Source organism: Artemia franciscana, chromosome 1, assembly GCF_032884065.1.
Source record: "Artemia franciscana chromosome 1, ASM3288406v1, whole genome shotgun sequence".
NCBI classification, from domain to species: Eukaryota; Metazoa; Arthropoda; class Branchiopoda; order Anostraca; family Artemiidae; genus Artemia; species Artemia franciscana.
Window position 1 is genome coordinate 30,196,020 of NC_088863.1, and position 21,980 is coordinate 30,217,999.

At 35.6% G+C, this 21,980-nt stretch overlaps 2 protein-coding genes across 4 annotated transcripts in view; both read left to right on the forward strand.

Moving 5' to 3' along the window:
• The window catches only part of LOC136028398 (box C/D snoRNA protein 1-like), a 36,993-nt gene extending 36,315 nt beyond the window's left edge, over positions 1–678 (forward strand). Inside the window, exon 7 of the mRNA XM_065706218.1 lies at positions 530–678. Within this exon, the coding sequence (XP_065562290.1) occupies positions 530–659 (130 nt within the window). The 3' untranslated portion in view covers positions 660–678. The remainder of the gene's footprint in view (positions 1–529) is intronic.
• Positions 1–21,980, forward strand: part of LOC136028381 (rab11 family-interacting protein 4B-like) — a 109,355-nt gene that overhangs the window by 32,840 nt on the left and 54,535 nt on the right. Inside the window, exons 1-3 of one of the 3 annotated variants that reach the window (XM_065706191.1) lie at positions 717–875; positions 20,417–20,490; positions 21,740–21,823. In XM_065706191.1, coding sequence (XP_065562263.1) covers positions 20,450–20,490; positions 21,740–21,823 — 125 coding nt within the window. In that variant the 5' untranslated portion in view covers positions 717–875; positions 20,417–20,449. Of the gene's footprint in view, positions 1–716; positions 876–16,959; positions 17,029–20,416; positions 20,491–21,739; positions 21,824–21,980 lie in introns of those variants that run through there. The other 2 variants (XM_065706200.1, XM_065706208.1) reach the window with 2 other exon arrangements.

Consider the following 21,980-nt stretch of genomic DNA (forward strand, 5'->3'; position numbering starts at 1 on the left):
TCTATAAAATCAATATATAAATATAGTAAAAGATAATATAATTAGACAATATAGAATACAGTACTGGAAAAACTAGGTGAGCAGACGAAGCAGGCCTAAAAAAAACTACAATAAAGACCTATTCGCACTTTTTCGTAGAATTTTCTGATTGACAACAGCGTAGCTGATTATCTCTCGGTTTAAGTAAAATCTCTTTGTGAACGGGCCTTAATTTTTCCGTACTCACCCATACCTACCTATCTAAGCATTAGGACGTCAGTAAACATTTTAATACTATTTGATAGAAGCAATCAAATTAAGCAGTATACTCTTAAAAACTCGTTTTGATGAATTAAAACATTTTTATATTAAAACTGTGCCACTCCGAAGGAACTGGGCGACGCATGTGGCGTTATGAGATGTTCACCAGGTTGTGGAAAGTCGCTGCCTCCTCAGTCCCAATTCTCGGTGGTGTTATCGTAAGTTCTTTTTGTGTGCTAATATTTTTCCCTTATGAAGCAGTTCTCTTTATTTTTTCTTCTTGTTTTAGATATTATTTGCTGGAGCTTGGAAAGTCATTGAAACATAATCTAAGAGGAAAAGACATTGTTGAGTATCCATGCTTAGTATTAATTTCTAAGGAGCATCTTTCATCGTATCAAATTGTTTATGAAAAGTAATTAAAATCTTTTACGCCCACTGAAATTTGTTGAATCGCTGTAGGCATGTTTTGTTTTCGGAGCATTGGCTAACATGATCATGTATCCACCAGTGCTTCTTTAGCTATCTAATAGGAAGTGAATTTGAAACGATTGCTGTTGATATTTTTGCAAAATTGATTTAGTCTATTGAAAAGAGGGAAAACAAAAGGAATTAATCCATCCCAGAACCCTTTGGTAAGTCCATCTTTGAAGCATTATTGGCGTTGATAGAGTTTAAGGAGCAAAGCTAAAGGGCTAATCGTCTTATGTTTTTTCTCAAATGGCTAAGATTCTACATGTGGGCTTTTAGTTAGGGGAAAGGTAAAGGTCTAGGCTAGGGATTATTGAGAAGGAAATGTGTCAAGAAAACAATTCTTGCTTCATAATATGCGGAATAACTGTAGCTAGCATATTTTTCATGCAGCTCTGCTATACCCCTCCCCCCAATGTGCCACTATAGGCGAAATTAGATATTACTCATGTATACCTCTTGTTTAAACCTGCTTAAGCGTAAATTGAATTACTGTGACAAAACAAGAACCAGAAAAACAAGAGTGACGGGTGGCGGAATGCAGGTGGAAAATACCAATTTGGGCCATATAATTGCGCATTAGGAGAAGGAAGGATAGCGGGGATGCAGGCAAAATGTGTTAGCAACAATTATTCGGCATACTATAAAATAATTATTGTTTTCTTAACATGTTTCCTACTAGAGCCCCTAATCTAAACCTTTACCCCCTATTGGAAACTTTCTCAGAATATAATGGTCGCCACTGAGCCAAGGCGTGGCCCTAAGTTTATATACAAATCTTTGCCATTTCTGCTGGTTTATTTTAAGTCTGTATTCTGTACTTAGTTCTATATCTCATTAACAGTTGGTTTATAAATGGAAATGATGGCAATAAAAAAGGAAAAACCGGCAAAGTTTTATATACAGCATAGGGCTATATCAAGCCCATTTAAGGGGGGCTGAGGCACAATTGTCATGGTAGTGGCCATTACTCTTTTGTTATTATAATGTTTTATTCAAAGGGTGAATAGTTGTGCAGGATTGCCAAGGTTAGGCTACTTGTAGGACAGGAATCACATAGGAAAAAGAAATGCATCATCCGACTTTTTTTCTAAATAAAAAATTTACTCATTTGGCTGTATTTGGGATTATCAACCAATTTTCGATGAGAAATAAGCAGAAAAAAAATAATGGCAAACCGTCAAAATCAGCAAACTTTTTGTATATAGTCTCAGGCTATACTGGGCTTGGGGGGTCTAGGTTTTTTGCCCCCTGTATTTTGGAAAATACAGTTTACAAACCACCTATATTTTCCTCAATGAAAGAAGTGTTAGGATGCCTTTTCGGCAGCAGAGATTTTTGTATTTGGATAGATGCTATCCTCCCCCCCCCCTTCACTGAAAATTGTCCCAAATGTAAGATTGAGCAGCCTAAGAAATATTGAGATAAAAAAAGAAGAAAAGTGTAATGGTACAGCTGCCATTATGATGGAATGGCGGTTGGTCATTTTCTAGGCGAGGACGGGATGCCAGGTCAGTTAGTTCGTAATAACGAACTAGTAGGCCCTAAGAAGCGACCCGGCTCAATAGTAGCCGAAACTCTAAAACTGGAATTTTGATACCAATAGTTACATCAAAAGAATCGCATTTTAACGCTGATTTAATTGGTCCATCAAAGGTTACGAGCCTGAGAAAATTTGCCGTATTTTAGAAAATAGGGGGAAATACCCCCTAAAAATCATAGAATCTTAAAGAATCACACCATCAGAGAACCCTACTGTAGAAGTTTCAAGTTCCTATCTGCAAAAGTAGAATTTGTATTTCTTGCCAGAAAACAGATCACGGATGCGTGTTTTCTTTTCAGGGTTGATCGTGTCGACCCAGTGGTCCTAGAACGCCCCGAGAGGCCTCATTCTAATAAAAATTAAAAGTTTTGGTGCCCTTTTTAAGTGACCAAAAAATTGGAGGGCACCTAGGCCTCCTCCCATGCTCATTTTTTCCCAAAGCCACCAGATCAAAATTCTGAGATAGCCATTTTATTCAGCATAGTTGAAAAATCTAATAGCCATGTCTTTGAAGAGGACTTACTCCCCCACAGTCCCTGTGGGAGGGGCTTCAACTTACAAACTTTGACCAGTGTTTACATATAGTAGTGGTTAGTGGGAAGTGTACAGACGCTTTCAGGGGGATTTTTTTGGTTGAAGGGAGGGGTTACGTTGGGGGATCTTTCCATGGGGGAAGAGAATTTCCATGAAGGGGGTGCAGGATTTTCTAGCATTATTAAGTAACCAAGAAATTGGAGGGCAACTAGGCCTCCTCCTCCGCTCCTTTTTTCTAAAAGTCATCTGATCAAAACTATGAGGAAGCCATTTAGCCCCCCCCCCCCCCCAAAAAAAAAAGTATTTACGAATTTCGTTTTAATTATTCATGTGCGGAGAGTCAAAATCAAAATATGCATTGATTCAAAAACATTCAGAAATTGAACAAAAAAAAAACAAGTTTTTTCTTATTTTTACTGAAAGTAAGGAGCGACATTAAAACTGAAAACGAATAACGCCCCGCTCTTTACGCTAAAGTTTTTTACTGTTTTAAAAAGTAGAGTTGAGAGAAAGATTCAAACTTTAGCGTAAAGACGAGGTGTTGAGGAGGGAACAGCCCCTTTTATATACGGAATAATTTCTGTTCGTTCTAAATTTTAATGTCGCTCCTTACTTTCAGTTAAAAAAACTTGTTTTTTAATTTAATATCTAAATGTCCATGAGCCTTAAGATAAATATAGGAAGGGGTGGGGACGGGTTGTTGGAATTAATTAATCTCTCGTATCCTCTCATTTAGGCTAGACTTAGCATGAACAAGGATGCTGTTGGATGATTAAATAAAAAAAAAACTAATTTTTTTAGCTGAAAGTAAGGAGCGACATTAAAACTTAAAACGAACAGAAATTACTCCGTATATGAAATGAGTTGTCCCCTCCGCAATCCCTCGCTCTTTCGCTAAAGCTTTTAATTGTTTTGAAAAGTAGAAACAAATAATTGAAGAAAAAAGTAGAATTGTGGCAAAGAGTCAAACTTTAGCGTAAAGAGCGAGGGATTGCGGAGGGGACAACTCATTTCATATACGGAGTAATTTCTGTTCGTTTTAAGTTTTAGTGTCGCTCCTTACTTTCAGCTAAAAAAATTAGTTTTTTTATTTAATTTCTGAACGTTTTTGAATTAATGCATGTTTAGTTTTGGCTCTCCGCACATAAATTATTAAAATGAAATTTGTGTATTAATTCTTTTTTTGGCTAAATGGCTTTCTCTTAGTTTTGATTAGACGATTTTGAGAAATAAGGGGTGGAGAAGGAGGCCTAGTTGCCCTCCAATTTTTCGGTTACTTAAAAAGGCAACTAGAACTTTTAATTTTTAACGAACGTTTTTATTAGTAAAAAATATACGTAACTTAAGAATTAACTTACGTAACAAACTTTCATAACCTTATATTTTTATTATGTATACGAGGGGGTTTGTACCCTCGTTAATACCTCGCTCATTACACTAAATCGTAAGTTTTGTCCCAATTCTTTAAGAATGACCCCTGAACCAGAAAGGCCGTGGAATAAATAGTTGAAATTACTAAAAATACTTCAGCATAAAGAGCAAGGTATTTATCTCCTCCTAAATACCTCGCTCTTTATGCTAAAGTATTTTTAGAACCCCTCATATGCGTAATAATCTCTGTTCGTTTTAAGTTTCAATGCTACTTCTTCCTTTCATTTGAAAAAACGTTTTCGTGTTAATTTTTCATTGTTTTCTCATAGTAATGCTAGAGAATCCTGCGCCCTTGTCATTGAACTTTTCTTCCCCCATGACAGATTCCTCAAAGGAAAGATCCTCCGACATATCCCCCTCTCCTCAGCCCCACCCCCAAACAAAATAAAATCCCCCTTAAAACGTCTGTACACTTCCCAATAACCATTACTATATGTAAACACTGGTCAAAGTTTTTAACTTGCAGCCCCTCCCCCAGGGATTGTGGGGGAGTAAATCATCCCCAAAGACATAGTTATTATGGTTTTCGACTATGTTGAACAAAATGGCTGTCTCCAAATTTTGATCCGTTGACTTTGGGAAAAAAAGAGCATGGGAGGGGGCCTATATGCCCTCCAATTTTTTTGGTCACTTAAAAAGGGCACTAGAACTTTTCATTTCCGTTAGAATGAGCCCTCTTGCGATATTCTAGGACCACTTGGTCGATACGATGACCCCTGGGAAAAAAAACAAACAAATAAACACGCACCCGTGATTTGTCTTCTGGCAAAAAATACAAAATTCCACATTTTTTTAGATAGGAGCTTGAAACTTCTACAGTATGGTTCTCTGATACGCTGAATCTGATGGTTTCATTTTCGTTAAGATCCTACGACTTTTATGGGGTGTTTCCCCCTATTTTCCTAAATAAGGCAAATTTTCTCAGGCTCGTAACTTTTGATGGGTAAGACTAAACTTGATGAAACCTATATATTTAAACTCAGCATTAAAATGCGATTCTTTTGATGTAGCTATTGATATCAAAATTCAATTTTTTAGAGTTTTGGTTACTATTGAGCCGGGTCGCTCCTTACTACAGTTCGTTACCACGGACTGTTTGATACATCCTTTCTTTATAAATAAAAACGTTTTGGACATTTATTTTAAAGCTTCATTTAACTAAACTAACTTGCTTCATATTTCATAAATTTAAATGCAATAATGTGTAATTGCGCATCAGCTATTATGAGGAAGTGGTGGATGATTTTGTAGACGGTGGGGGGGGGAGAGGCAGATACCTCGAAGAGTGTATTTCAATGCCAAAACATGCGAACCCTTTTTGAGACTTAAGATGAAATGGAGAGGGGGAGGTAGAAACTGATATCTAATCTTCTTTGATTTCTGGAAATATTTCTGATCTATGCTTATATTATAAAAACAAATAGTAACAATAAACCCTAAAACGAGCAGAATTTAATCCTTTTAGAAGGGGGACTGCCCTCTCGTGGTTGGAGGGTGGTCATTCGATCGGAAATTAAGAGTTCTAGCCAGTCCCTGTCCTAGAGCCTTTTTATATCCTGTTGCAAATCCCCTTAGGACATTTGATCGATATTTCGTGATACCCTTTTTTCAGAATAGTTGAAGATGTAAAAAAAAATTGTATCCAAAGACGATATGATTCCCAGGGCCCCTGGGATAAGGGCTGTAAATTATACTTTTCAGAAATATTTTATAGTGGAAAAATGAGATAATTTTGATCTTGTGAGTCCAGTGGCGTAAAACTTCCAGGGATTATTTTCTTGCCCAAAAAGATCATCAACGTTTTGCTATGGGAAGGGAGAGAAATGAAGGGTCCGGAAATGAGCCATTATAACTTTTCTGATTAATTTGAAGCTTGCAGTCACAAGTCCTTTGCCAAAGGTGAACAATGTACAAAAATTATTCAAAGAATTTTGTTTTTCATTGCTTGAATTAGCGTGTTTCTTCATTCGTTTGAATTTGCTTCCCGGCTAATATTATTGTCTCATTGCAAAAGAACGGATAAATACATTTTTTTTTAAAGTGGTTTAAAAATGTGGATATAAACATGAAAATAACATGAAAATTTAATTGATTTGAAACATTCTGTATATTGAAAAGTAAGAAGTCTATTATAATAAGGTTTTCTAGTAATTTTGTATTTAGACTAGGCCTACTATATCTGGCTGCTTAAGGGAGGGTATGGCGTTATAACGATAGCGACTATTACATTTTCAAAGAGTGTTGATTGGGGAATCGACTGGTACTACTCTTTTGTTAATAAAGTTTTTGTTTATAAGAACCTGGAGACAACAACGATACCGGAAAAAGCATTGAATGGAAACTAATAGCACATTTCTTTTTTCTATTTTTTTTCATATCTGATGTCCGTCCTATTAAAAACCTTAACTGGCATTCCGCTATTTTGGAAAGTATTTTGGGAGATGACAATATAGGTAAATGGAACTTTCAGGAATCGGTCTGATGCTAGGGTAATGTTTTTTATGTAACAAGGGAATCATTCGAAATACAATTATCACTACCGTTGCAATTACATCCAAGGCCCCCTTCCACCCTAATTCCTGGATGTAACCCTAACGTATATACAAAGGTTTGCTGATTTATTGGATTTTTTTTTTCAAATTAGCATGATTTGGCATTGTAAGCCTACCGCTAAAATAAGGGCAAAATATAATGCAAGCCAACAAAATTAACTTTTTTTTTGTAAAGCCTTGGGCTATACTCAGGCACTAAGAGGGAACTAGGGCCCAATTTTAAGGGTGTCAATTACCATTTTTGGAAAGAACAGTGAATGGGGAATCGATAGGTATCTTTCTCTTTTTTTTGCTGTAATACCTTTGTACTAACTATCGAAACAGACCTATTACCCAATTATGCTCCAGAAAAATGTTTAAAGTATCGAACTCTGTCTTTACAACCTCCAAAGGCCATTGACATTGATGAAATTTGACGCCGTTTGTATCAAACAGTTCGTAGTAACGAACTGTAGTAAGGAACGACCCGGCTCAATAGTAACCAAAACTCTAAAAAATAGAATTTTGATACCAATAGCTACATCAAAAGAATTGCATTTTAATGCTGATTTTAAATATATAAGTTTCGTCAAGTTCAGTTTTACCCATCAAAAGTTACGAGCTTGAGAAAATGTGCGTTATTTAGAATTCAACGTTATTTATTTTTTTAACGAAAATTAACGTTACGTTATTTACTTATTTTGTATTTTACGTTATTTATTAGTTTTTAGCGTTATTTTATCTTAGATTCAGCGTATCAGAGAACCACACTGTAGAAGTTTCAAGCTCCTATCTACAAAAATGCGGAATTTTGTATTTTTTGCCGGAAGGCAGATCACGGAATCGTGTTTTTTTTTTTCTCTCTCTCTCTCTCTCTCCCTCCAGGGGTGACCGTATCGACCCAGTGGTCCTAGAATGTTGTAAGAGGGCTCATTCTAACGGAAATAAAAAGTTCTAGTGCCCTTTTAAAGTGACCAAAAAATTGGAGGGCACCTAGGCCCCCTCCCAAGCTAATCATTTTCCCAAAGTCATCGGATCAAAATTCTGAGATAGCCATTTTATTCAGCATAGTCGAAAAACCTTATAACTATGTCTTTGAGGACGACGTACCCCCTCGAAGTCCCCGTGGGAGGGGCTACAAATTCTAAACTTTGACCTGTGCTTACATGTAGTGATGGTTATTGGGAAGTGTACAGATGTTTTCAGAGGGATTTTTTCGGTTGGGATGGGAGTTGTTAAGAAGAGGGGGATATGTTGGGGTAACATTCCATGGAGTAATTTGTCATGGGGGAAGAAAATTTCCATGAAGGGAGCGCAGAATTTTCTAGTATTATTTAAAAAAAAACAATAAAAAAATAAATATGAAAAAGTTTTTTCATCTGAAAGTAAGGAGCAGCATTAAAAAGAACAAAAATTACTACGCATATGAGGAGATTCGTCCCCTCCTCAATACCTCACTCTTTACGCTGAAGTATTTTTAGTAATTTCAACTATTTATTCTACGGCCTTTGTGATTCAGGGGCCATTCTTAAGGAATTGGGACAAAACTTAAGCTTTGTTGTAAAGAGCGAGGTACTGCTGAGGTCGTAAACCCCCTCATATACGTAATAAAAACATACGAATACAAAAGTTCGTTACGTAAGCTAATTCGTAAGTTACGTATATCTTTTACTAAAAAAACGTTTGTAAAAAATTTGATGTTCTAGTTGCCTTTTTAAGTAACCAAAAAACTGGGGGGGGGATTAGACCTCCTCCTCCGCTCCTTTTTCCCCAAAATCATTCGATCAAAACTCTGAGAAAGCCATTTAGCCAAAAAAAATTAAATATGCAAATTTCGTTTTAATTATTCATCTGCGGAGAGCCTAAGTTAAAACATGCATTAATTCAAAAACGTTCAGAAATTAAGTAAAAAAACAAGTTTTTTTAACTGAAGGTAAGGAGCGACATTAAAACTTAAAAAGAACAGAAATTACTTCGTATATGAAAAGGGCTGGTCCCTCCTCAACGCCCCGCTCTTTACGCTAAAGTTTTTACTGTTTTAAAAAGTAGAGTTGAGACAAAGTGTCAAACTTTAGCGTAAAGAGCGGGGCGTTGAGGAGGGACCAGCCCCTTTCACATACGAAGTAATTTCTGTTCGTTTTAAGTTTTAATGTCGCTCCTTACTTTCAGTTAAAAAAAACTTGTTTGTTTTTTTTATTTAATTGTGAAGATGAAACTTAATTCAACAGGAAACAATTGTGTGTTATTTTATGTCCTTAAACCGTATTGAGATCGCTGAAAAGATATATCCGATTTGCAGTTCAATATTCTTTGTAAGTATAATAACCCTTCCCATCTGAAATTCCTGAAAATTTAGCAAATATTTCTCTTTTTTTATGGCGCCTGGTATTTACCAAGTGACATATAGCGATCGAAAATTCTGTCGGTCTGTCTGTCCGTCTGTCCCGGTTTTGCTAGTTTAGGCACTTCCAGATAAGCTAGGACGATGAAATTCGGCAGATGTATCAGGGTCCAGACCAGATTAAATTAGAAATAGTCGTTTCCCCGATTCAACCATCTGGGGGGGAGTGGGGGACGGTTATTTCGGAAAAATTAGAAAAATGATGTATATTTAACTTACGAATGGGTGATCAGATCTTAATGAAATTTGACATTTAGAAGGATATCATGTCTCAGAGCTCTTATTTTAAATCCCGAACGGATCCGGTGACATTGAGGGTGTTGGAGGGGGAAACCTTAAATCTTGGAAAGCACTTAGAATGGAGGGATCAGGATGAAACTTTGGCGGGAAAAATAAACACAAGTCCTAGATACGTGATTGACATACCCGGAACAGATCTGTTCTCTTAGGGGGAGTTGGGGGGAGGGTTAATTCTGAAAAATTAGAAAAAGCGAGGTATTTTTAATTTACGAAGGAGTGATCGGATCTTAATGAAATTTGATTTTTAGAAGGATATTTTGTCTCAGAGCTCTTATTATTTTAAATCCCGACCGGATTCGATGACATTAGGGGGAGTTGTAGGGGGAAGCCTAAAATCTTGGAAAACGCTTAGAGTGGAGGGATCGGGATGACATTTGGTGGGAAAAATAAGCACAAATCCTAGATAAGTGATTGACATAACTGGAACGGATCCGGTCTCTTTGGGGGAGTTGGAGGGAAGGCTAATTCTGAAAAATTAGAAAAAATGAGGTATTTTTAACTTACGAAGGAATGATAGGACCTTAATGAAATTCCATATTTAGAAGGACCTCGTAATTCAGATGTCTTATTTTAAACCCTGACTATAAAAAAATAAAGTTTTTTATTGTTTTGAAAATTAGAGTTGTGAGAAAGAGTCAAACTTTAGCGCAAAGAATGAGGCGTTGAGGAGGGGACAACCCCTTTCATATACGGAATAATTTCTGTTCGTTTTAAGTTTTAATGCCACTCCTTACTTTCAGTTTAAAAAAAAAACTTGTTTTTTTGTTCAATTTTAAACGTTTTAAATTAATGTATGTTTTGCTTTTGGCTCACCATACATGAATAATTAAAACCGCATTTAAAACCTCGTCAATGCCTCGCTCTTTACGCTAAAGTTCGAACTTTGTTCCAGTTTTTTAAGAATGATCCCTGAATCACACAGGATTTAATTAGAATAAATAGTTCTTATGAAAGTAATAAAAATCCTTAGCGTAAAGAGCGAGGCATTGACAAGAGGGTGAACCCCCTCATATATGTAATCATTTCTGTTCGTTTTAAGTTTTAATGTTCCTCCTTACTCTCAGTTGAAGTAGCTGTTTATTTTTATTTAATTTCTGATCGCTTTTAAATAATTCTGGGAAATCCGGTGCCACCTTCATGGAAAATTCCCTTGTCCCAAACAAAACAAAGAAACAAAAACAAATAAACACATCTCCGTGATTTTTCTTCTGGCAAAAAATACAAAATTCCGCATTTTTGCAGATAGGACCTTGCATCCTCTGTAGTAGGGCTCTCCGATACGCTGAATCTGATGGCTGCATTTTCAAATGGCTTTTTTTGAAGGGGGCTCACCTTTTTTTTCAAAAATAAGGGTTATAAGGAAAATAAACTTGTATATTTGAAGTCAACCTAAAAATCCAATTCTTTTGATGAATCTATTGGTATCAAAATTCTGTTTTTTTAAGTTTTGGTTACTATTGAGTCGGGTCGCCCCTTACTTATAGTTCATTACCACGAACTGTTTGATATGCAGAATAAGTGTGCCTAACACATTTTGCATGCAGACCCGCTATACTTTACCCCCATCCCCCTAATGTGCAAATATATAGCCCACATTTGTTTCTAAAGCACCGAAGAAGCTAATGAAGAAATCGGTTTGTTCTCGAGTTTTACTCAGCGTACGGGTTTGCAACTTTTACTAGTTGGTGTACCTAGTATTTATTTTAAGATCCTTATAGATTGCAACTTCAGCGTTTAATCGAAGCGAGGAAACAAAATCAAAGTGTTGCTCTCGCAACACTTTACTCGGCGAAGCCGAACAAAGGTTTCCGCAAGATTTATCGTTGCCCGTTTGTCTGTTGATACTGTTGATACTAACCTCATTGATGCATACGAGCAAGGGATATCCTTTTGACAGAATATTGCTAGACCTAGAAAAATCACTTAAAACAAAAAAATTACTGTTTCGCGTTTAATGCAGCATATTTTTGAAAGAACTTTTTCTGACAAACTGGTTCGTTGTATGTCCCTATATTTGTAGAATTATGAAGAATTAGGCATTACTTGAAGAAATATAATATTGAGATGCTGGATTTTGAAATCTAGAATATTCTGACATGAAAGGTGTTTTGTTATTGAAATTCAAAAATAAGAATCGTAGATTGTTAAGAAAATGAAAAAAATTAAGTAGATATTCTTTACTTGAAGAAATGTAATGTTCAAATCCTTAAATTCTTAAAAAGTAAAAAAAATTGACATGAAAAGCGTTTTTGCTACTGAAATTTGGGAAAATAAGAATCGTTAATTGTTGAAAATGAAAAAAAAAGTGAAGTAGAAAGGTCTTACTTGAAGAAAGGTGGTATAAACTCCAAGATTCTCAAAATATTTGAATTTTGGAATGAAAAAAGTTTTTGCTAACGAGTTTCAGAAAAAGGGAAGTGAAAATTGTTAAACAAAATCGATTAAGTAGGGAGCCCTTACTTGAAGAAATATGGCATAATAACCCTTAAATTTAAAGGGAAGCCGAATCTTGAGATGACAGGGGTTTTGTAATGGAAATTAAAAACTTAAAAATCGTCAATTGTTAAAAATGAAAAAAAAACAAAACAGTATAAAATAAAGAGGCCTGACTCGGAGAAATTTAATTTTAAAATCCTAAAATGTTTTAGAAATCTAGAATTTTTGACATGAAAGTTTTTTTGACATTAAAAGCTATTGAAACTCGAAAAATAAGAATCATAAATTGTTGAAAATGAAAAAAACGAAATAGATTGGCTTTACTTGAAGAAATGTGACATTGAAATGCTGAAAATTTCTAGAAATCTGGAATTTTTGGCGTAAAGGGATTTTGCTATTTAAATTAAAAAAATAAGAATCATAGATAGTTAAAAATGAAAAAAAAAAATATGAAGTAGAAAGGCTTCACTTGAAGAAATGTGATATTTAGTAATTCGAAAAAGCTGTCAGCCCCCGCAAGACTTTTCCAGGTCAAAGTTATTTTCTAGTATCTTTAATTTTGTAAATCCGTAAGCAGTAGATGGGAATATTCCCCATCCAGTCGCATAAACAAATGAAGATCAAGAAGTCTGAAAATGTGTGGTATTTCATGAGGGATATTGGAAAAGGCACAGCTTCTGTGCAAGCTTTTCATTCTGCAATGTACAGTTGGCTTTGTACTAGGTCATGGAATTAAATAATTTAAAGAAAATCATATATTCCCTGTTAAAAAGCAGTTGAAGCAAATCTTATAGGAGCTAAAATGAGGGGTAAATGTGTTTATTTGGGATTTTCTCTTTTGAGAATGCATTTCCGGACGAACAAACGAAATAAGTATTTTTGCCTAAAGGGTGCGATTAAAAAAAAAAAAAATCCCCCGCATGGGGCCATATATAGATTAATGTTAAAAAAAGTAAAGTCTTCCGAGGAAATTTAAATAAAAATCAAAGAAAAATAAAGAAGACCTTTTTGAGAGGTCTGGGATGCTGTTAACGCATAATGCTTTTTTTGGCATTTAAATTAATAAAAATCGGATTTTAAGGAAAAAATAAAAGGAATGAGAGTTTAATAAATTGCAGGAAGGATGTGCCCCAGTCTTTTGCGCATATTGCTAGGGATCTTCACTATCTAAACAAATATCAGAGTTGAAAAAAAAGATATTTAAAAAAATGGGAGGTTCAATTGCCTTGTTTAACCTGCAAAGCAATAATTCTTGTTTGTTTTGAGTTTGGACTTCGCACTACTTCCGTAAGAAGTTTTTTTTAATTAACTAAGACAGGCACGTACGCAGGAATTTTTTCGGGGGGGGAGGGGGCAAAACCTTCGAAACAGCAAAAATAAAGTACCAGTTTTTTTTATATAGTAACTAAATAAATGCAAAAAGCACGATATCGGAAAAATACAGATTAACTTTAATCTTTAGTATTGTAGTCGATGGGGGGAAGAAGATTGACGCCTCAAAAGCTCGTTTTAGGCTCAGGTTATGTTCATAGCGGTTTAGAACTAGTGATTAATCTTTTATATCCCACTGAAAGGGAGATTTTAGGGTAACAGTGCAATATGGGTGCTGTGGGGGGATAGTTCTTTTATAGCAAAAACGTTGATCCATTAAAATCTGTACTTTATCCTGAAAAGGGGGGATAAACGCCCTAATATCAAGGATAGTTCTATTTTGCTGTGGAAAGCAAACTCTCTTTACAAAAAAAATAACAGTACAATCGCTAATTACTTCAAAGAGGGTAACAATTTGGACAGAAAATGGGTTAATAATTGGGCAGCGATTTGACCGGATAATTGCATGCTGTAAAATCCCCCCAAAAAAGGCTTCACACATGTATCTAGATTCTTAATAAATGTCCTACTTTTGCCAGAAATCCCAAGAAACCATAGGGAAATTAAACATTTCACAAAATTTCGGGGGGGGGCGAAGGCCCCCTCTCCTGCGTACGTGCCAGAACTAAGAATAGAACAACAATCAAGGCCCATCGATTTAAGGATTTGTTCTAATTTTGTTACATAGCTTAACGCATCTTTGTCAACGCGGCACATCCATTTTTGGTATAATTTAGAGGTCCTGGTACAATGCGGTACATTTGGAAGTTTTTCGGTACAATCAAATTTTTTCGGTACATCTTGATTTTATTCGCCTTTCTGAATTGTAAATCTGGTTAAGTTTATAGACAAGTTTTGAAGAAGGTCTTCTTCACGGATTTAAAATCTTCAGATTTATGATTCATAATTTGCAAAGATTGTCCTCCTTGTCGGTTCATTATTCAGTCTTTGCTTTGATTATATTCAATGATTCAAGAGTGAATAAACTGCGTATTTAATCAGACGCATCGCTATAGAAAAGTCAATTGAATGACAAGAGAACGGATAGTGATCAAAGCATCAGGGAGAGCTTTTTAATTTACTACATAAATAGTATTCAACAATATTGTTAGTTCGAAAAATTTTTTTTTTTAATTAAGTGTATTTTCCATTGCATAGTTTAGAAGCGCCAATTCATAAAAATACAGGTGGAGGTGCAAAGATAATCTCAATTTCTTGTATGAAGAAAAGTATTTCTCAAAATCTGGGGGAGGGGAGGATTTTTTGTAGTGTAAATACCAAAGAATTTTTTCTTAGCCAAGAAATGTGTTTTCAAAATCTGCGTGGCGTTAAATGAAGTTAGCGTGATCGCGGGTATACTTTTTTCTTGGATTGATTTCTCATGACGTATGTTAATCCAGCTTTGAACTAGTCTTGATATAAATAATAATTTTCAGACCTACCACAAAGCATATAGGTAACATTTAGCCTGGATTGAGGATATATTGAGGAGTGAGGCGCAACTTTATAAAATTGGCAATTATACGAAAAATATCAGATGTTGGAGGGAAAATTGGTGACGTTGGTCTTAAAGATCTCTGCGAAATCGTCAGCAGCAGATATTGTCTATAATAGTTATTGAAAGGACAGACTTGAGTAGCAAGAAGAGCTTGGTTAAAGTTGTTCACCGACTGGATATAAGAACTGTTGATCAAGAAGATAGTCTTTCTGTTAGAGACTCCTTCAGGAGATTTACAGAAGTTCAGCAATGCACAGCCGAAGATATTTGCCAAGCCGTCACTAAATTACTCTTTCAAAACTTTGGAAGTTCGAAGGCATACACGTTACAATTGTCCACAGACAATGCGTTGATTATAATGGGGAAGCGGGTTAGTGTGCCGGCAAAGTGGTCAGAAGACCACCCAAATTTATTTGTCCTTGGTTGTTCATGCTTTTCGATTCACCTGTGTGCTGGTGCTTCTGGTAAACGATTTGTCAGTATGTATACGACCAAATTTATCATAGCCCAAAGGGCCAGTGATGTATTCGAATTGTAAACCCTTACAGAAGTGAGAGAACACCGAGTTGTGAGACATTTAGCTACTCAATGGTTGTCTGAACAAGCAGTTGCATATCTATATTTTCTGTAGCACGATTGGCTTGACTTATTCTTTCGAAAGTGGACAAGACAATACCATCCCACTCTGTGTTGCTTATTTATACCGAAGAAAATAATTTCCGCCGTACAAACTTAGATAACACCAACTATCCTGTCAATGTGGACGTGGATTGTGGGGGTAGAGTAGAAATTATTGTTAACAAAGAAAATATATTTCTGTCTGCTGTAGATGGGCTAACAAAGAATGCATGAATTTTTTGTTCTTGATCTGTAATGAGACGCAAAAGTTTTCTTCAACTCCAGGTATTCATAAGTAAGAAACTTCATCCAGGCCAGATGCGCATCTAGGGGGATGCTAAAGAAGCTGTACCCCCTCCCCTCAGGAAAAAATTAAATTCTGTTTTTGAATTTTATTTAATCATCTCGGTTTTATCATTTATTTCTTAGTCCCTACTCAAAACTTGCATTCAAAGAGGTAAAATCAACTCGAAGTAGTGCCTTAAAAACTTCTTTCTAAGGGATTTTTGAAGTTTTCTGTCTGTTGGCCCAGAAACCCCAGTCAGCCCCTCCCATAATTATTTTCTGAGTTCGCCACTGATCCAGGCTGTGCTACAGGAACACAGCATCATCAGCCAAAATTGGTTCGGTTCTGGTGTAGTTTCCGAATTTACTGAGTAACACTTAAAATGCACCGCCTAAGAGTGTAAGAAGCTACCCGTTTGCCCTAAGCTTGGTGTTTGAATTGGCCCAGAATTGGCCATGTTTTAGGTAAAAATATGTTCATAGTTGAGGGAGTTTTCCTTTGCTCGGAATTTTGACTCTTAAGCTTTCTTCTTTTCCCATGTACTTCTGCCGCTGCTGACCAAAATCCGAACGAAACCAGCGTTAGAAAACTGTTTAGTTTAACCATCTTGAAGGGGTTTCTCAGTCCTAAATAGATCATCTGGAAGGATTGGAAATACAATTTGGAAATGATTCTACATTTGAAGTAGAAAAACTGTGGAAGGGAAAGAAACAGGAATGGGACATAGGAAACAAATAAGCAGAAACCGGAAAATAATGACCAACTAGCGCAAAATATCCTCTTTTGACATTTTTTTTTTCAATATTATAATTGTATGGTTCAGCCCGATTTTTTGTGCAATATAGTCGCGACACTTTTGTTAAATCAATTAAGTTCGGCCTAGTCAACACAACCAAGAGTTTATGTAGGATGAGTAACGAAATAAATTGTCAGCAAGTAACACACCGAGGGCACGTCGACAGGTAGCCTAGTCCATGGTAGCTTTGGGTGATAAATTAAACCTTCTAAAATCTCCGTCTAAAATTCTTTTAGCGGCTAAGGACTGCTATTGTATTAAGCTGAGATAGTCTGCAGAAGCAATCTTTTTATATGAAGTAATGAAATTGCTACTCTCTTGGGTTTATTTTTCCTACCATTACCATAAATATCTTTCTCAGTTGTCAGCAATATCAATTAGACATAACTACCGGCAAGTCGCAAAGCAATGCTTGCGAGAAATTTTTAGCCTACTGTTCATGTGGCATAATCTAATTTCTGGCGGTAGAATTTTAGTTGGGACACTGGTACAATTATTGGCAACGCTGGTGTTATTTGCGATCTCTTCAAACAAAACTGCCTAATAAAATTTCCAAAATCAGATAAAACGAGGTAAAGAGGTTTAAAAGTTGTATGGAAGCGTTAATGAGCGAGAAACGGGTTTCTATATGCTACCAGTTAGTTCAAAGTCTAACATTATCTTTAAGCAGGCTTTTACCCTAAATCACACTTATTAGCAATAGGACAAATCCTGTGTCCACCAGCTTCATGATATTTAATCATCTCCGGTTTATGAGCCCTGTTCACTGATGACTTGAATGCATCCACACTGGTAGAATTTGTTGTTTGTTTTTTTCACTAGCCTAAGGGATTTACACAAGCTGAAAACTCTTTTTGAAAAGAACTTGTTTCTTAGCCTAGTGTTTCCTCACTTCTGGAAAAGTTTATGAGGATGAACATAAGTTCTCTTTGAATTGTCTAATTGGAGAAGGCCAGGAATGGTGATTTTCTTCTGAAGAAGAAGAATGGTATCCTCAGCATTTAGAAGATTGTATGCTATTACCACATCGCCTTGTTTATGATGACATGTTAGAGATGATATTCTAAGCTTACAGAGATAGGATTGATAAGGGACATCATACAGGTATTTAAGACATTTTGTTGCCCTCCTCTAGACTGACTCCAAGACTAGTTGGTTAGTCTTGTTGATTAGGTATGCAATGTGCATTCTGAACTGAACTCTAGCCTTGGTTAAACTAAACTCTTGCATAGCTTAGTCATAACAGTTAGAGATTTGTTAGTGAATGTTCTTTTGATTATTCCAAGTGTCCAGTTAACCTTTACAATGGTTGATTGTGCATGAATATGAAAATTCAAATCAGTGTCTACCAGGACACCAAGATCTTTCTTTACATGGCTACTGGAAATAAGCTTTGCAGGACCCATTGCTGCAATTCATGTAATACTGAGTGTGTAGGTTTTCCTTCTCTTGGTGGAAAGTCTTGGATTTTGTTGCATTGAATTTGCTTCCAAAATATTAGTCTAGTGAGAGAATGTATTGAGGTCCAGTTGGGTCAACTCAATTTGTTCCACCATGCCTGCATGACTGATAGGTTTCAAGTTATCAGTATAGGGGCTTACTTTGTCATTCAGGATTTTTGCTATGTCATTCAAATATATATATATATAGTAACAGGAGCTGAGCAGCTTTGCTGCTTGGCCCTGGCACTCATCATATGACAGGCTTCTATATATAATTCTCACTGTTGCTTGTCTTCTAAATGCAGATAATTTGAGCCTTCTGATGTCATGACATCCAAATAGACCTTATACTAGATTCTAGACTCTAGGATTGACTTGGCAGGAGTCCTTCTTTTGTTTGATTTTTGTTTTTACACTTAAGGAAAATATGCTTCCCTCCCAACCTCAATCTCAGAGGACCCTTTGGCACCCATAACTAACATAATTGTAGGCTGTTTACCCAGTAAAACTAACAATAATGTGGTATATACATATACATACACATCAGTATTTAAAAGCCAGTGGCCATACACACAAAAAAAGACAGAAAAAATACAAAATTGAACAAATCAAACAATAGCACTCAACACATTAAAATTATACCTTCTGTGCCTCTAAGACAGTCTCTATAAAATTTTTCACCATATTAACTAGGTCTCTACAAGAGGTCGCCAAGGTACCTTGGAGCTGTGGTGCATACCCTCAAAAAAGCTATTCCTTAAATTCTTCAAACTTGGCAACTACTCAGATAATGTTCATGGTGATCCTCATGCTCCTGATAAAGAAGGCCAGCACACCTACCTCCAAGGTCATTTTCATCAAAAGAATATCAATTATAGTGGTCCATTTACTAAGTGGGGTGAAGGCCACCATTTTTTAGTGACTGGTGATTTGATGCCCTTTTATTTAGGAAATCTGTATTTGATTGGAACAGCAAGTAAATCTAAGTTATCCTCTTCCACGTGTTAAAAGTGATCAGTAATTAAGTTTTTTTTTAAATGTAAGAGTAATAGCTTATTTTAAGAGTAAGAGCTCATTTTGGGGGCTTAGGGTGTTGGAGCTCCCTTCTTATGCAGAACCAATAATTTCTACTGAAGAATTTAAATTTTTAAGGATCAAAGTGTTGTGATACAAAGCTGAATCAAAGTGTAGTGTCTGGTAATTTGATGCCCTTTTATTTAGGAAGTCTATATTTGATTGGAAAAGCAAGTAAATCTAAGTTATCCTCTTCCATGTGTTAAAAGGGATCAGTAATTAAGTTTTGAAAAACTATTTTTTTATGTAAGAGTAACAGCTCATTTGTAAGAGTAACAGCTCATTTTAGGGGCTTAGGGTGTTGGAGCTCCCCTCTTATGCAGACTAATAATTTTTTGTGAAGAATTTTAATTTTTAAGTATCAAAGTGTTGTGACACAAAGCTGAACCAAAGTGTAGTGACTGGTGATTTGATGCCCTTTTATTTGGGGAATATATATTTGATTGGAAAAGCAAGTAAATCTAACTTCTCCCTTTCTATGCGTTAAAAGTGATCAGTAATTAAGTTTTGAAAAACTAGTTTTTTTCAATAAAAGTAAGAGTAAAATAAAATTCTAAACAAGTACCAATGATCCTGTATGTGAGGTTGGCTGCTGGCCCCATAGCCCCAATAGACTGTGTACTAAAAGTTGACTTTCCCCTTAAAAGCTTGTTTTCTTACAAAGCCTTGAAAACCGAAGCACTTACAGTTGCTCTAACCAATAAAATTTCCAATTATACGTTCTGAAAGATAATTGTTCAATAAAACGCTTGCAATTATCAAATAGCTCTATTTGTTTTGCTTTCAGTTTAACATAATGGTGAAAAAATAGGGGACTGGCAGCCTCTCTCATACAGCATAATTGCAGCTGAATTACAATTGTAGTTCTTAAAAGTTGGAAATAAAAGATAAAACTCGGTTCTTTTTATGCTTATAAAGAAACTCACATGCCAAGGTTGCATCAAACTAAACTTAATCTGCACTAACCTTGTTGCTACAGTATTATAAAGACGCTTAAAAGCAAAGGAAAGGATATTGTTCCCTTTGTCCTTTCCTCTTATTCAGAACGCTTGGGGCTCAGTTCTGCATTAGCTGTGCTTGAATAACGTTATCTTTTTCCTATATCCAATGACTCAAACTATTAAAAATAATGACAACATTGGAAAATATTCAAACTATTACTGTTAATTGAGGATACCCTGAATGCAAAGTTGTAAGGACAGGATAGAGATTAACCAGAAAATACAAACAAGACAATTGTACCTTATGTACTTGCAACATAAAATGACGACTTGAAATTTTCCCTACAGGTTGGCTGGTATTAAAGATATTTCAAACATAAAGTACAAAATTTTCTTATGTTTGCAACAGCACTGAGAAATCTGACTAGTTGTATTTTAAATTATTTGAGTTTTTCACTATTTCATTATCTATGTTAATGTTTATCCTCACATATTTATTCTAGATAGTCTTGATTTAAGTTGGAGAAATATTGTTCATGGACTCAGGGGAATCTCAACAAGAAGAAGTAAATGATGGGTAAGACATTACATTTATTCTGAGTGGTGTTGATTATGTATTGGATTTGTAGAAATAGCAATGGCGTAATCTTCTCAAAATCCTGGGGAGGGGGGATGAAGCCAATTATCCCAAATCAAGTGATAATGACAGTAAAAACTGAAAAATGAAACATATGGTGAGAAAAAAGGTAAAGATATACTCAACCCGTTTCTGTGGTTGCTTGAATTATGCAGGCCTATCTTAGTTTAGACAAGATTTTTTGATAAGCTAAATTTCAGCTGGAGAGCGGGGGGGACCAAACTGGGGTCTGGGGGGCAACCTGAGGTTTGAGAGGGGCGATTGTCTCCCTGTCCCATAGCAAATTACGCCCATGAGAAATAGTAAGATTTTTTGGTATCACGTTTAGCTTATGGAAATACTCATGGGTTGTCTCTGGTTTATCTCTCAATATTATGGTCTTAGCTCTATTTTTTTTTTTTTTTTTGGAATGGGGTGAAGGGCATACATTCAAGGAAAAAGATAAAAATTTGTAACTCGTAGGGAATTATATAGTCCAAGTTACGGGATGTTTGATTAAAATTTTGGCATTTGAGGATTTATAAGGATAAGAGTCTTTGCCCTCCTACTTTCCTGCATACATGGCTGATTATATGAAAACATAGTGCCCAATCCCTTATCTATTTATGTATATGTATTAGTATAAATCTATGGCGGATCCGGTTTTGATTACAGTCCCACCTCATAAGGGAAAAATAGTACATCCTTACAAATCTGCAGGCTACCATTACTAAGAGCGTCAATTTAGTTTTTGTTTTTAAATATAGTATGCTATGTAATACACATGTAACAGTACTTAAAATCAGTGTAATGGGATTTTTGTTTGTTCTATGATAGCTTTGATAGAGTGGGTATGAATGTTTAATGTTGTTTGCAGGACTAGAACATAGACTTTTGGCAATAAATAAATCTATGTTATTATCAAAACCTAAAAGAGATACGTCACTCCATTTGATAACTTGGTCAACACGCAAGTTTCCACTGATCTGAAGGAAAAAGAGACCAATAACAAGCTGCAGACAGCAAAACTGTAAAAGTATCAAGAATGGTTTTGATTAGATAGGCCTATGAAATGCTCATATTGTCTTTTGATAGCCCAGGAGAAGACTTTAGCATGATTGAAGTCCCTTGTTTACTGCTTTTACTTTAATAGATGCACTTATTGTTGATAATGAAAAATAAATCTAATTGCAATTTTATCTTGTTATAGTAAGTTCGTGATTGGCGTAAACGAAACAAGCTTTGAATGTGTAGGAGAAGGGGAAGACAGTTTGATTTCTGTTCCAGACTCGACGTAAGTTTTTTTCTTTTTTTTCTTTTTTTTTTGTCAATTATGAATCCAGACCATAAATCCGAAATATATAGTAAAGATATATATAGTAAAGAAATATAAAGATAGCAACAGAATTTCATATACGCTTTTCTGGCTTTTAGAATATGACAGGAAAGTG